The following is a 12,622-nucleotide window of genomic DNA, read 5'->3' as shown; positions in this document are numbered from 1 at the left end:
CCCAAAATGTATTAAACATTCGTAATTCTCGAAATTATTTTAAAACTCTAATTTTACCTTTAGCTTCACCTTTATTTTAAAAGTTGCATTTATTAGCATTAAAGTAAACGTTCTTCAGTTTCTAGTAAAACCACCTGATGATTGTAGTAAAAATTGCTTGTTAAGAAAATTGTGTAACCGAGAAGAGGGATTTACTGCAAATTTATGCTTGTACTATTCGAGTGACGCGCAAAATAAATTACCAAAGATAAAAATTATGCATATTATGCAGACTCGAAGACGCCTAAATATAAACTACAGAAAAATAACGAATCTCTTGTATAACTGACGTAAGTCACGCAAAATATCAAATCATTTATGACACTGAAGATTTTTAAACTCTGGTCCATGGAAACTGACGGCTGAGAGTTAACAGTGAGGTATCAAAAGGACATTCTGCAGTTCTATATTTTATTTTTTATTTGAATTCATTTTGAAAAATGCGATAAAAATAACCATTGCAATTAATGATTAGGGATTCCGCAAAGTGCACATCAAATAAAATCCTACTAACCAAAGATAAAGTGAGTATTAAGAGTAATTTATCTGTCTTCGAACTCATAAAGAACCACTGGATTTTACCATTTACGAGCATTATGAATGAAACATCTGAAAGAATTATCATTTGGAATGCTGAAAGCTAAACACAAGCTGATTTGCATAAAATCATGGATTGCAGTACACAGTGTGTCTTAGCAGAGTTGAACATTTCTTATGTACTTGCAGAATAATCTAACTTAATATATATTGATCTTCAGTTTGAACAGGATGAGGTCAATAAAAAATGTTATTCAGTTAGACATTTGCAAATACCCTCTGCAATGCTCCGCGCAAGCAAAGATATAAGGTCCTTCAATGCTGCCAAAGTTGCAGCACTTCCCCGATAAACAGCATTCTTTAAGGTACCTTATATCAAGAAATCTAAGACATCCGATGTGGGTAGGTGCCAAGCTTAGGAATCGAATGCCTAATGACACACATATGTGTAAAATAATCCGAATAATTACCTCAAGCTTTTGTAGTGACATTTCTGTCTTTAATTCCATTTGTAATTTTTTAAAATGTAATAAATATTTCAAATATTTTTATTGTTTTTTCATTTGTTTTTATACGTTTCTTTGCCTTAGACCAGAAGTTCCCAACCCAATGCCCACGGGTACCATGGGACCCGCCAATTATTTAACGCGTGTCCGCCGCTGTGTGATCACAATAAAAATGTTTTAATTAAGGTAAAATAACACGCCGAACAAATGATAATTTAGAAGTCAAACAACAAAAGTCAGCGTTAATCAGCGTTCTAAAGGTGTTTCACATTCAAAAAAATCTTTTTGTTCTGGTTAAGGACCCTAGTTCCAATCCTTACCTTCAGCCTTTAAGGAAATTATGTTTTAGTTTTCTTGTTTCATCAATCGATGGCGCCAGTAGCTTAACTTCTGCCCAGCCAAATTCTTATCTTATCTCATTCATTTCCACTTTGGCAGCTGCTGATGATGGTTCGGTAAAACCATCGAAACTAGTCCTGTGAAAATTTGCAAATATAACTGCTGATTTTTGTTGTTTGACTTGTAAAAAAATGTTTTAGTTTTCAGTAAAGTTCTATGTGAAAGTTTTCTCACTTTTAATGAAATAGAAATTGCGAGCAACACAGATACCAGCACAAAGCGAAAATGCAACAGATCTCTTATTTTATGTGCATGCATTATTAACTCTATTCAACTACAAATTCACATTGGAAAAGTAAATGGCGCACGCAGTCCAAACAGATATTCTAGAATGTGCTCTTAAAGACAAAATGCTTGGGAACCCCTACTTAGACCATGCTCCATTGGACAATTTTCCCTCTTAATTTCTGTTCGAAGTGTTTTCTTCGCGTTCCTCGAATAGCACGCATGTGTATTTCCGAATGAATCCATTTATCGGTTACATGTTGTAAGGGTTATGTTAATTTTATTAACAGTTAAATTTGAAGCTAAAGTTCCTTTCCTATCGATTCATAACTTCAACTTACTACTTCCGGCCAGAATACATAATGAGGAAAAGCGGTATTTAACCGCGAAGTTCTTCAGTCTTAGCGAGAGAGATAGCAGGTTTCTGGCTGCACGCGACCGACTCCTTAGGCTACTCTCTCGTAAGCTATTATTACGCTCGGCCGTACTTTAAGCCCTTGATATCTTCGCAGTCTATTAATGCTAAGGGGCTAACTCAGTTAGAATCTTAATAGCTTCGGCTATATCTCTTTAGATTAGTTTTAGTGTAATTCTTAGTCTCTTAAGTTCAAGCCCAAGTGTGGGTTTTTATTGTACACTCCAACTCCAAGAGGGATTTCTGTTAAATCTTATTTGAATAATAAAGGGTTATTTACCCTTCCATCTTGTTGTTTCCTGTCACACGAACTCAAGCGATTATTTACTTATCAGTTCTTAAGATTCTTCCCGTTCAACTGTATTTCAGCATTACAATGTCACTATACTAGATGGGTCAATTTTAATTATAGTCAATTTGTAGATGGAAAAATTCAAATATTAAATGTAAAATATAAATCTTTTTTATAAAGTCTTTGGCTTGTTGCAGGATGGAAATATTCAAAGATCACGCTCTTGAACAGAAATTTTGGCATAAATAAACCAAACTAAACCAAAATACAAAGTCATTTAACTTATACTAGTTTTAATAGAAAAAAGAAATTAAGTCTCATACTGATGTTTCACACGTAATATTCTGTAGGTGATACTTCGAAAAGACGGCGTTTTGAAGCTGTACTGCAAAGGAGCAGATTCTGTAATTTTCGAAAGACTGGATGAGAGCTGTACAGAATTGAAACACAAAACACTGGAGCACTTAAACGTAAGTTAAATATATACACTTATTGAAAAATGTGCTTATAGAATGGAATTCATATATATAGTTGAACCGCTACAACTCAGACCATGAACACAAACATGCATGGGTTATTCGGACCAATTTATTCACGAAATAGAATGGATGCACATGAAGCATGTGGCGGGGTATTTTTCTGTTGTTATTCTTTCCTTATTTAAGTTCACTGCGTTCAAAGAGCACAAAATTACTTTTAAGTAATCTATGATAATATGCTAATCAATTATTTATAATTAATTGTGTGATTACATTGCGTTTAATTTTTTGCATTTATTTATTATTATATTGGTAAAATTGTCAGTATTTTCAAAAGCTAAATTTGATATGCATACATAATTTTATATAAAGTGCAATAAATAACTATTATCGTATAAATATTAATATAGTAATTATTTAATTATTATATTTTTGTATAATTTTCATTATTGTGTTATCATCACATATGAAAATACATATGAAAATTAAATAATGTGTAAGTTTCGGATGTGCAGTGTCAAAAAATTAAAACTGGTAAATTTGAGAACAAATATCCTCAGAATGTTTGACACCGGAAGTCATCCGGACAATGCAGAATGAATGTCCTCAGGATGTGAAATTGGTGAAGTTCTCAGGACATCTGAGAATCAACATCTTCAGGACATCCTCTCATATCCCGGGACATAGCGACTTAAATAAGACATCCTCAGGATGTTAAATTACGATCTCCTCAGGACATCTGAGAATCAGCATCTTCAGGACATCCTAAGTATGTCCCGGGATATTGCGACTTAAATAGGACATCCTTAGGAAGTTTTGTGCTATGGGGGCAATGAATCTAATATAATTAATGATTATTATATATTTTTGTCTTTAAAACGTATGTCCATTCATACACAATAGAAAGAGAAATTTCTTAATAATTAGTTATAATAACTATATTAAATGATTATTATAGGTATTTCATTAATTATAATACTTATAAGAAATAATTATTATATTTCTTTTTGATTTTTGCGCTAAAAACTTTATGCATTTTGGAAAAACAAATATTTTAGAAAAATGTACGGAACAACATGTTTGTTTAGGAGATCACAATATTGGCAAATGTTCCGTTAAATCAGCTACAATCAGGGAAGATCCTTCTCAAATTGGATAAAAACATTTTGACCTTTTTTGTTTAAACTGCCAAAACAATGCTTTCTCTTAAAAAAATATGGTCGATCCATTATTTTTAATTATATTATTTTTTAAATTGGCATTGCATATTTCATTGCTCAATTATATTATTTTTTAAATTGAGCAATGAAATATGCACTGTTCGTAGCTTATTAAAAAATTCAAAATTTGTGGTTTCCGGGGTTGCAGATCCCAGATTTATATCTGTGAATATGGAACAAAGGCGCGATAGATCACCCGAAGACAGGGGGATTTTTCCTCCAGTAAATTCACACTTTCCGGCAAAACATGAAATCTCATGTGACCCTCTCACCCTTCGGTAAGTAATTAACACCCCTTCTGGGCGATTCTAAGTGTTTTAGTACAACGCTAGCCAAGGTTGCGTTTGCCACGGTTGAGCTATGTTTATAACATACAGCTAAGGCAATGCTTTTGTCGTGAAAGGCAGAATTCACAGCGCAGTCGCTAGGCAAATCCTCAGATTTCCAAATGTTTAAAAGCAAAATAAATACATTAATATTAAAGATTTTCTGCACCCAAATATATTTAATTGCATGAAAATTTACACATTGCTTGCACAAACTTACATAGTTTACTACGTTATTTACACAAACAGTGCAGATGTATATGCACGTTTCCTGGTTGCACTAATTTTATTATTCAGATGCCTGTTCCACTTTTTGTTTGTCTGTTTCTTAAATTAATAGCCCTTTTTTGTGAGGATGTTTGTTATGAATTGATCTTCTCTGTTAAGAGAAATTCGCAAGATGTGGAAATAAGTCACCAGATTAATTCACTAATAGAAAGGTGAAACCATATAAGGCCACGCTTACTTATTGCGTATACTGTTTATGTAAATTAAGTAGTAATGTTACATGAATATCTTATAATATGCAGGGTTTGTATTGGTGATATTACTACAATCTGTAATTGTAGAATAGACATTTCAGGGCTATTTTCTCTGGCCCTGCTTGCCTCGTAACCATACTAACATCAGCTGCGGCAGATGATCGAGTCCCTTAATTGTTTTTATCCCCTTTCATTTCCTTTTAGCGTGTTTCGCTTCTTAAAAAACGTGTGAAAGAAGGTTCATTTTAACTACAATCTCAAATGAAATGGAGAAAATAATAGCTATACGGTGATGACTACACATATTACGGTCGCAAATGAGGGAGGGTCGGAAATGCATTGTACTAGTGCATATTTTAAAGTAACAGACCATAATAAGATACTGTTTGATGGCTTTTTAATTGATAATATTAATAGGGGCTTTCCGATTCGTGATTTTAAGAGTGCAAAGAAGTTTGGTGTTGATGTTGTTGTTAGTCATTTTGAATTTCTGAGTTGAATTCCACGATTTCATAGTATAATAAAATTTACCTATATATAAATATTAATTATTCGAAATAAATGATGCAATTTACAATATATTCCTTTAATACATTTGGAATAAAATACAAGTGAAAGTAATTTAAGCTTTAAATTCAATTTGTCAAGGAAAAATCATTCCATTAATCAATTCGCAAAGGAATAAGCAGTTAACAAGCATTCGTTGCTGTTATTTTCCAATCTCAATTGTCTGACAAAGATCAGCACAAGCTCACGATATTCATCGTAGCAGGAAGTCATATGCGCTTATCACCGGCAAGAGCCTTGAGCACTATATAAATGACAACACGACTTTAGCTCAGTTACACTCCTAATTTTGAGAGAGAGAGAGAGAGCATCCCGGGGGCAGGGTTAGCGGGTCTCCCACTCTTCTTACCCTACCACCAACTTCACATGAGGACTTTTGCCTGGCCACATATTTAGAGTGTTTCCATGCCTTCTCCTAGATTCGAACCCTGAACTTTCGGTGCGCGGTCAGATTCGTTAACTACTATCCTGGTTGGTGGCTAAAAGCATTCGTTAGTTAAATATGAGTAATCGTTATTCGTATCCTTAGCGAATCTAACATCTTATACGCAAAAAGACATACTGTGAAACCTCGGTTCGAGATTGTAATTCATTCCTGAAAGCTACTGGCTACCTGAAACACTCATAAATCCAAACCTCTTCACCTTGGGAATTAATATGAAGTTGATTAATCCGCTCCAGGATTACAGATGATTGCTTATTTAAATTTCAATAGTAATATTTTGTGGGTAAGAGCATAACGCAAAGCAAATGGCCGAATGATTAAGACCATTGAATAATGGGAATTTGACCTTGATTTGATCCCAAGTGAATAGGCTGGTCGCCTATTTGATTTTACGTAATGTTCCTAATGTTTAACGTGAATACTACTTAGTTTACCATAGAAAGCCCTGCACAAAATCTTCCCTTTCCTGTCCTCCCCTAGAGAGATAGCCTTTCCTGCTTTTCCGTATTCAAAATAATTAACCTAACAAACACCAATGGTAATCATTAAATCTAAGATAAATAATAATCATAAACCCATCACTAAAAAAATTAAATAGACGAAAACGTGATTTAGTTTTGCCACACCTAGACGAAAAGATGGTTGAAGATGGTGAAGAGGAGATTTTCGTCTAGACTGCGTATCCCGTTCAGTAAAATCATCGGGTAAATCTCTTCCTTCGGCTTCTGGAACTTTATTTTTTCCTCTTAGGGATACTCGCATGTACAACGAACTTCTGTTCAACATAACTTGTTGCTATACAATCCTATAGAACAGATTTCAAAATGTTTCTAAAGCGAAACACAGAATTACCATTGAAAACGCTTATGCTGTTTCTTTATCAGGATGTATAATTCCATTAAACGTCGCACCTAATTCCATTTTGCACAAATTTTGAAGATCAAAGAACTAACCTCTTCCATTTCATTTTCCCCTTGAGAATATTACTTCTGCTAACGCATTTTGTTGCGACTTTTGAGAGCATGCATTCCAATTCTTTGGAGCTGTGTTTATTTCTGCGGTTTTCTTCTTACTTTCGTGTGTTTTATTGCTGATATCCAAGGTTATGTTTTACCTACATCCGCAGTATCAATTATAACAAAAGAATCCCACAATGTCAAAGCTTCAAAGACTCTGAATGCAATATAATTTCCTTCAGGCCCAATTCATGGCCCTGCGAGAAACTAGTTGCTAGGACTTTAGGATACGAATGATATTTAAGCAACAGAGATTAAATAAATGATGTTTTCAGAAAGTGAACTGATATTGGATCTGGAGGTGCCTCCAAACATTTCTGAAAACCATTTGTTGCTGGCATTGTGTTCGTTACTCGAAACGCGGTTCATTAGTTGAGACGTTTTTTGTTCAAAACATTTGCTCGCAAACCAACTTTTTTGTAATGAGAGGCGCCAATGCTCTTTAGTACTGACACAGCATCTTACACAGTACATCTTACATCTGACATCTTACATTACAGCTTACATTACAGCATCTTACATCTGACACAGTACTGACACGTTTATGTGATCTAGATAATGCTACAAACGGTTTGAATTCTAAAGTTGACGAATAAGTTGTATTCCACTTGAGACATGTGAGTCAAATACTCTATATGGAACAGTTTGCCCTAAATCAAACAGCCTTTGTTCTCTGCATAATTAAATAAACCAATCCTGCCAATATACTGTATATAAACTATGAAGGGCACAATAACTATTCACTTGCATAATTATAAATGCCGCATGTTTTTCAAAGCGCCTAATGTGTCGTAATAATAATAGAAAAGTAGAATTCATAAAAACCAAATATTATTTTTTATTTTGTAATCAACACATACAAAACTTCTGAATAAATATACAAGAGACAAAATAACTAGTGTATATGTTATGTTATTTTTATTATTTCTAAAAAATTTGGAATAAATATTAATAAATGTAAAAAGTTTTCAAAAAGTACTATTTTAAGTGTTTAGTCTGTTATATTAATAATTTCCATATTGTTATAATTCAAAAACTAAATTTCAAAATTTTTACCAGTCACAAGAAAAACATTTCTGCTGATGATTGTAAAGCACTGTGAACTCTGTGTCGGAGAAAATTGGAGTTATTTCACTGATTAACTTCAAAAGGAAATGATTAATGAAATTAGCTTTGTTTGGTAATTTATTTAAAAATTCCCTTGCCAATATGCATTTTTTTTTTTTTTTTTTTTCAGAAATTTGCCGGAGAAGGACTGAGGACACTGTGTTTGGCTGTAAAAGAATTGGATGAAGAAAGTTTCGAGAGATGGAAAGAAAAATTTCATGCTGCGGCGTAAGTATTAAAAATATCTTCAGCGTATATATTACATATTAATAATACTGTTATTTTGTCTTTGAGCATTATAATATTTTGAAATCAAAATGAAAAAAAAATGTGTCAACTACCTCTCTGTTGTGTTTTTATATACGGTGTGCTCTTTATTATTCGGATTAATGCCGGGAAAGCATGTCACGGATAACTGAAAAACACGAATAACCGAAACTATCAACTTCCATGAATACTACATGTGTTTATTTCTTAAAAACACCGGTAATTTTACTTTGTTTTTGAGAACTTTTAAATATTTTTCGAATTTCACTGAATATTTTTCAAATACATGTTTTATTATTGTATTCGTATCGTCGTAGTTGACGAAATACTAATAGAGCTTCAGCAGAAGTCATTGCTGTCCTTGGTACTAATGGTAATTGTCATTATCTTCTTCGCTTTTATTTTTCAGCATCACCCATTACCTCATCTATTATTGTGACGTTCGAAACGGTATCCCCATCGCTCAAGCCCTAAATATCCGTCTCTATCGAATCGCTATCGAACCATACTTTGTTGTTTTCTAGATCGACAGTTCCCAATAATTTTACATTTTCAGTTTTTTGGCATACAACTTTTACTACCTCGACTTCTTCACAATTAGATAAATCTCCGAATTCTATATTAGGAAGAATATTCCTCTATGACTAAACCATTGTTGTTGGGTTTACCTTCGACCGAGACTTTATTACTCCGTATATGGCATTCAGTACAGTCAACTCTTTCCAGAAAGGTCATTAAATCATCATCTTTTTCAGCAAGAGTTATTGGAAGGTGAGACCACGGGCAAGCACTGCCATGCACGGATAATCCGCACCGTATACTGTACAATACATAATTAATATGCTTCTGTTAGAGTACTATATAGGTTATTTCAATACGATTAAGAATGCTGGAATTCCGTCTGCAGTGTTGATTAAAATGAATGTGGTTTCTGATAGTGATAGTATTAAGTAGTTATGGCTCAAACGCATCATTTAAATTAAGGTCAAAAGTGGCGAATAATTGGTAGAATCGGGAGATCAAATACTAATGGAGGTCCCTGAAAATTTGAATAACCCTGTAGAGACATTGGGATATTTTTTTGGAAGCAGGCAAGATGAAAAATATGCAACGCCGGGAATCGAACCACGGACCTCTCAATTACGAGCTGATATGCTGACCACTACACTACGCAGGCTCTCTAGGAAGGCGGGAGAAATACCTTATATACTCTCCCTTTTAAAGGGCGACTGGGGTTTTTAGGGGACCCAATCGTTAAATCCTGGGTGAGGAGAATCATCATCCAACACCCTTTTAGTTCGAGTGCCACTGTATAGACATTAGTTTTTTTTTTTTTTTTTTTTTTTTTTTTTCGGGGGGGGGAAGCAAGCAAGATGAAAAATATGCTACGCCTTCGCTGGGAATCGAACCACGGATTTCTCAATTACGCGCTGAGTATGCTGGCCACTACACCACGAAGGCTAAGAAGGCGGGAGAAATACCTCATAACTCTAAATGTCATATCAAGAGTTTGGAACCGCTTTTTAAGTTGATAGAGTGTCTAGGGCAGTTAATAAATAACCCAGTCTAGGGCAACCAAGAGCAATAAGTGACGTTGTCGGTCAGAAGAAACCGCGAAGCGACTGCAAGAGATTTGATTTTAGACCTTCAATTTCCCACAGAATCTCGAATTAGTTGTTCCACTGCTACACGAAAGTGAACTGTATGCGAGAAAAACCAATGGTTTTGTGTGTCACTTCTTCAAGCTTTCAGAGGGGCTCTTCTACACTAGTGCTAGTGTCATGTTCAATGGAGCCAAGACAACTGGTGCCGAGTACTGTTTGCTGACTAGTCCAGACATAATCTGAACAGTGATTCTAGACGTGTTTTCACGCGGAGAGAGGAAGGAAAACAGGACTTGCCTTCCCTTGTGTGTGAAATATCCCGTTTCCCCGACAGCGGTTTAAAGGTTTGGGGAGAAATCATGTCAAGTGGTCGCACCGAGCTGCATGTCTTTCAAGGAGGTTCTGTAACAGCTCGAAGATATGCAGACGAGGTAGTTAAATATTCCTTTCTTACACTGCTACACAGAAGAAAATTTAAATCCCTTCTTTTTTCTGGGAAAAGTCTGGGACATCGTATCACTAAATCCTTTTCTTAGTTGGCCTAAAAACATTCCGCATCTTGGCCACATGAATGAAAGTTTTTTTTTTGAGGGAGGGGGAGAAACTGACTCGAATTCACGTTACATATTGGAAAAACCACGAACCCAAACAGTCAGCCCATTCACCAGAACTCGGACACTGGAACGAACTACCAGTGTTCAATGGCATCCGTCCGGTTGTTGTTGGGCTAAATGAAACCATTTGAAATAGTAATTTCAGGCACTGATTCTAGGCGATATCATTTGAATATGTGCTGACAGTGGACTTCGTTCCAAAGTATGATACTTTGTTAATGGCGTACAATTGAATATCTTTTAATACTTTTTAATATCCATGTTTTAAACTATAATAACACTAATAACAATAACACTATGTCAGCGGTATTAAGTAGAATCTATTACTACATACTCTATGCATTAGATTCTACAATTAATTAGCAGACACCTTGTATTCATTTTCGATTGCTTGCAATTTTCGTAAAAATATAAATCCCTTATTTATTTCACGAAAGAAATCCCACTTGATAAGCAGTTTTTATCTCTAGGAAGAATTCGTATTTACTAAAGTACACGTAACTGAAGCGACTCTTTGCAAACATTCGCTTCTTATCTTGCAATTCATATCAGATTATCTATAGTGATGAGTCATCTCACATAACATCCTATTGAAAGTTATCAAATTTCACAGAGTAAACGAACCTTGAAATCTCAAATACAATACGTATTTATATGCATTCACCTCCTTAAAGAAAAAAAAACTTTTGTTACGAACTAGCACGATAACACATTCCAGTGTCATCTTTCAACTTCGAGGTTTCTTACAAAATAATCACATCTTATCTCTCTGTCATGGTGTGTTTTGCGGTTTTATTCATAATCATGTTCATAAATCAAGGAATGTTTTTGACTTAATTTCTGTGGGGATAACTTTCTTATTTTGCCTTGACATCTGCAAATTTACTTCATATATGGGTTAAGAACTATATGCCTTAGGGAAATAGATACACGAGTCCCCAAATGACATTTTAACTTGAACACTGAATGAAAATTATTAACGATTTTTACACACTATGAAAATAAATGACAGGAGCACGAATATTTACAGAAAATTGTCACAATAAAGTAAAATAAAAAAACAGTTCTTTCATCCTTATAACGTCGTAGATTACCTTTTTTATGTCTCCTCTCGGTGGCCCTCGTCTGTGCTGTTTTCACAAAAGAATTTCATCCAATGGCGTGCAGCGCCATCTGTCGGTCGTGAAAGATGATATCCTACATATCCTTATTCTTCTGTTTCTTATTATACATCAACTTTCAATATAATAATTTCATATCATTTTAATGCAAGTCTTTTTTTTTACTTCGACGAGTCGATAGCATGAATTTCGAAACACAAATAAATTATAAAAAAAAAGATAAAAAGATAATTGCAACGGTAAATTATACTTAATTTAAACAGCACAGCACTTTATTTTCCACTTTCACTTTTAAAATGCTGGGAATTATATTACACTTAAAATGCTTGACATACTAATTTAATCAGTACATTAATTGATTTTAAAGTTTTATATTTTGATTTTAAATATGTGCTGCGGTCTACTCTGTGTTTTACAATTGTAGATGAAAGAAATAATGCTAAGTATCCCCCCCCTCATTTCTTCCAATGACTATGATTTAAAAAAAAAATCTGATGTGTACACCACATGACTTCCTTGTACGGAATATTAAATTATACGCATTTTTCTTGCATTTCATTTAAACGTGTTGGATTGAATTAAATCTATTTCGCCGACAGCGCATAAACCACAATAGAATAAATGCAATCTTTAAAATTCACTCTATTTGTTTACCATAGTGACACTCTGGCGCTAGGTTCACTTAACAGTATTATATTTCGTTCATGTTATGACTCAGAATGCACAAAATTCATATCCTTTAAAGAATTATCTAATCGTTGTCACATCATCTATTCAAATACTACAATAAAGCTAGAACGATGTATAAAAGAAATTAAGCAAACAAAAAAGAAACAGTTTTCAGAGACGATTGAGTATTTCTCATTCAATTTATTCAGTTCTCACTTCGCGACAAGTCAAAAATACATAAAAACTCAAAATATCTGTATTAAAAATTACGAAGTAAATCTTAAACACTTAT

The 12,622-nt window shown here is 34.0% G+C and overlaps 1 protein-coding gene across 9 annotated transcripts in view; it reads left to right on the top strand.

Annotated features, from left to right (window-relative positions):
* LOC118183531 (phospholipid-transporting ATPase ID-like) overlaps positions 1-12,622 on the top strand; it is a 370,912-nt gene that overhangs the window by 303,200 nt on the left and 55,090 nt on the right. For all 9 annotated transcript variants that reach the window (XM_085826193.1, XM_085826190.1, XM_085826195.1 and 6 more), the window contains 2 exons: positions 2,764-2,883; positions 8,186-8,283. In XM_085826193.1, the coding sequence (XP_085682319.1) occupies positions 2,764-2,883; positions 8,186-8,283 (218 nt within the window). The remainder of the gene's footprint in view (positions 1-2,763; positions 2,884-8,185; positions 8,284-12,622) is intronic.

Source organism: Stegodyphus dumicola, chromosome 11, assembly GCF_044657685.1.
Source record: "Stegodyphus dumicola isolate Sdum_Otavi_A_Nest chromosome 11, ASM4465768v1".
NCBI lineage: Eukaryota > Metazoa > Arthropoda > Arachnida > Araneae > Eresidae > Stegodyphus > Stegodyphus dumicola.
The sequence above is the reverse complement of the archived record's forward strand: the minus strand, read 5'-3'. Positions and strand labels throughout refer to the sequence as shown.